The 3,252-nt window shown below is 35.1% G+C and overlaps 1 protein-coding gene across 1 annotated transcript in view; it reads left to right on the top strand.

The window, feature by feature from the left end:
* Positions 1 to 21: 21 nt before the first annotated feature.
* LOC111084221 (serine/threonine-protein kinase PAK mbt-like) overlaps positions 22 to 3,252 on the top strand; it is a gene marked incomplete at its 3' end in the record, with an annotated part of 5,971 nt that continues 2,740 nt past the window's right edge. Inside the window, exons 1-2 of the mRNA XM_022380990.1 lie at positions 22 to 914; positions 1,873 to 1,959. Of these exons, the coding sequence (XP_022236698.1) occupies positions 66 to 914; positions 1,873 to 1,959 (936 nt within the window). The remainder of the gene's footprint in view (positions 915 to 1,872; positions 1,960 to 3,252) is intronic.

Genomic DNA, 3,252 nt, shown 5'->3' with positions numbered 1-3,252 from the left:
GACAAGACTGTGTAACAAACTGTTGGTAAAACTTCTTTATTTAGATATGTATCGTATTGACTACCATGATGAGATACACACTCCTACTATATTTCATAAAGTATTATGAATCTTTTTTTTATCAGACAATTGTTCGAGGGGATAGTTCTTCCAAGTTTGAAAATGGGCCAATATCTGTAACACGATCAAACTCTCTGAGAAAAGAAAGCCCTCTTATTCATCATCATGACCATCACCCAAAATGGATGATGCCTCCTCCTATATACGAATATGATGAACCATATCAAACATACATACCATCAATGGGTGGACCTCTTCCTCCTCATGCTCTTTATCCAAGTCATCAACACACTCCCTCTTCTGCTCGTCGTCCACAAACTCAATACCATTTACGTTATGAAAAGAAGACCACTCACCAGTTAGGTGAACATAGACATACTGTTCATCACCAGTTGAACAACAAACACAGGGATTATAATTTATATAAAAATAACACTCCGTTGATTTCAGGACCATACCCAGAAAGACAGGTCAGAAATTTTGATATGGATCACTATAGTCACCAGATAAACTATGATCAGCAAACAGGTCACATTAATGAAGCACAGTCTTCATTAGATAAATATTCATCTGAACAACTTATACACGTTAAAAAAGATCACGGGAACTCTAGTCAGTTCCGAAGTCATGTTCAACACAATCAACAAGCAAAACTGTCCCAGAAGAAACGAATCGAATCAGAAGTTGTTTTAAAAGGTGCACACTCCAGTGACGACCAGAAAAACAGTTTTGTAGACCCTTTTCAGAATATACCACACACCAAAAATGGAACCAAAAAACATCTAGACGGACAGAAACTTTCAAATCATATTGTATATGTTCCTCCACAGTCTGAAGGAGGCCAGCAGGTAGAGGTAAGCGTGAATGAGAAAACACGATGAAATTTTAGGAGTTTGCACTCCTAAGAAGTTAAGTATTGATATATAGGAAAATATGTTAATTTCTTGTTTTGAGGAGTGTAAATCCACTATGTACTATAGATAAAAATGAAGAGGTACAGCTTTTCCGTGGATTATTTATTTTTATTTAATTTTATTACAACGTTTCGACCACTCGTGTGGCCATCATCAGGTAACTGTCGTCTAATTTGTGAAATATTACACGAGTATTTTGTTCCAATTCAGAAAATATACAGGGTGACATATAGAAGCATTAATTATTTGTGAACTAAAACCTAATTTAAATCAAAACACAGTTGTCACCCTGTATGTTTGCTAAATTGGAACAAAATGCTCGCACATTATTTCGAGCAATAGGCGACAGTTATCTGATGATGGCTACACGTGTGGACGAAACGTTTTAATAAAGTAAAATAAAAATAAATAATCCACTCAAAAGCTGTACCTCTTCACTTTTAATGGTTAATCTCTTGTTTTCAAAGCTGTTTCGAATATTATTTTAAAATAACTCAAATCTGAAAATTTTCAATATATTTCTTCGTGGCTTCTTGAATCAGGTCTAAGAATTTGACTAAGAATGTACCAAAGCAAGCTTCAGTTTGAGCAGAAGAAAGTGATTGAAGTATAAACTAGAACAGAAGTTAAAGATTTAAGGTGTAATGTTTGTCTGAAACCTGTTATTTGGTTATCCATTTAAAGACTAAAGTGATATTTTTAGAATTGGATATTTGTGAGTTTTTTGGTGTACAGATTCATGTAGAGGTAGAATGCTCTGTGATCCCTCTAAAGGAGGTAAAGCAAGAAATGACAACAGAGGGCTTGAGACTAAAATAAGAATGACAATTAGTGCTTCAAAATTATCAAGTTACTTTTGAAAAGAATCATTACAAGTATGCATTATATTGATTAAAAGGTACCTTCCAAGTCCAACCCAGAGTCGAGCCAGGAAACCATGGAGCAAGCAGAGTTTAATCGTCAGCAGAGACTGTCCCATAAACAGGTATGTACTGTATCTATACTCTGGACTGGCCATGGCCTAGTGGTTAGTTAGCATGCCTGGACTGTGAATCTGATGGCTAATATAAACAGGTATGTACTGTATCTATACTCTGGACTGGCCATGGCCTAGTGGTTGGTTAGCATGCCTGGACTGTGAATGTGATGGCTAATATATTGCTTCAAATCCACAATCCACACTGTGATGGCCAAATCCCACTACTCAGTCAGACAAGAACTGGATGTGGTGCTGTTGACTAGCTGCATTCCCTCTAGTCTTGGGCTGAGCAGAGTCTTAGTGGTCATCGTGTCAGACTGTGCATTCCATACTTTGAGGCCACGGGTGCTTGTAACTTGTACAGCCAAATCCGTTTTTTTTGACAAGACTGAACAGGATTTTTTTGTACTACCAGTCGCTCACCTATAAATCTTCGATGACTATGTTTTACCAGTAAATACCAGTCACAGTATAGCATTATTACAATTTAATTTGTGGAATATGTAAGCTAGCTGACTTTCATGAATAATAGTCGTTGATAAATATTTTATCTATTGGGTTTTAATATGTCCAGCTATCAGCTAATTCACATATTTACAATATGTCTGTCAAAAACATGAATCTTTTCTTTTTTTTATTTTATGTAAAACAGCTACTTACTGATATCAAAATTGACTTTCGTTTGGCCCTGTATCTAGTACTTCTAAATTAGGTAGTTTTCACTCATAATACTAACCACTGTTTGGGAAAAAAAGTTTCTTATTTGTAAAAGATCTGAAATTGGTCAAGTTGCTGTAGTGAAGTGTATATATAAGGCTAAAGTTGCTGTAGTGAAGTGTATATATAAGGCTAAAGTTGCTGTAATGAAGTGTATATATAAGGCTAAAGTTGCTGTAGTGAAGTGTATATATAAGGCTAAAGTTGCTGTAGTGAAGTGTATATATAAGGCTAAAGTTGCTGTTGGCAAAAACAGAGAACTACATGATTATACAACAAATAAGGTAGTAAAAACAGAGAACTACATGATTATACAACAAATAAGGTTGGAAAAAACAGAGAACTATTTATCTTTACAAGGTATTATGTAACTGCAGAGTTGTAAACATTGTCATAAAGAAATGCTTAGAAAATTATGTTTTTAAACAGATGATAGAGGGCTAAAGTTGCTGTAGTGAAGTGTATATAGAAGGCTAAAGTTGCTGTAATGAAGTGTATATATAAGGCTAAAGTTGCTGTAGTGAAGTGTATATATAAGGCTAAAGTTGCTGTAGTGAAGTGTATATAGAAGGCTAAAGTTGC

The sequence above is a fragment of the Limulus polyphemus genome, unplaced genomic scaffold, assembly GCF_000517525.1.
Source record: "Limulus polyphemus unplaced genomic scaffold, Limulus_polyphemus-2.1.2 Scaffold14839, whole genome shotgun sequence".
Taxonomy (NCBI): domain Eukaryota; kingdom Metazoa; phylum Arthropoda; class Merostomata; order Xiphosura; family Limulidae; genus Limulus; species Limulus polyphemus.
Note: the sequence above shows the minus strand (reverse complement) of the source record. Positions and strands in the feature narration are given on the sequence as shown.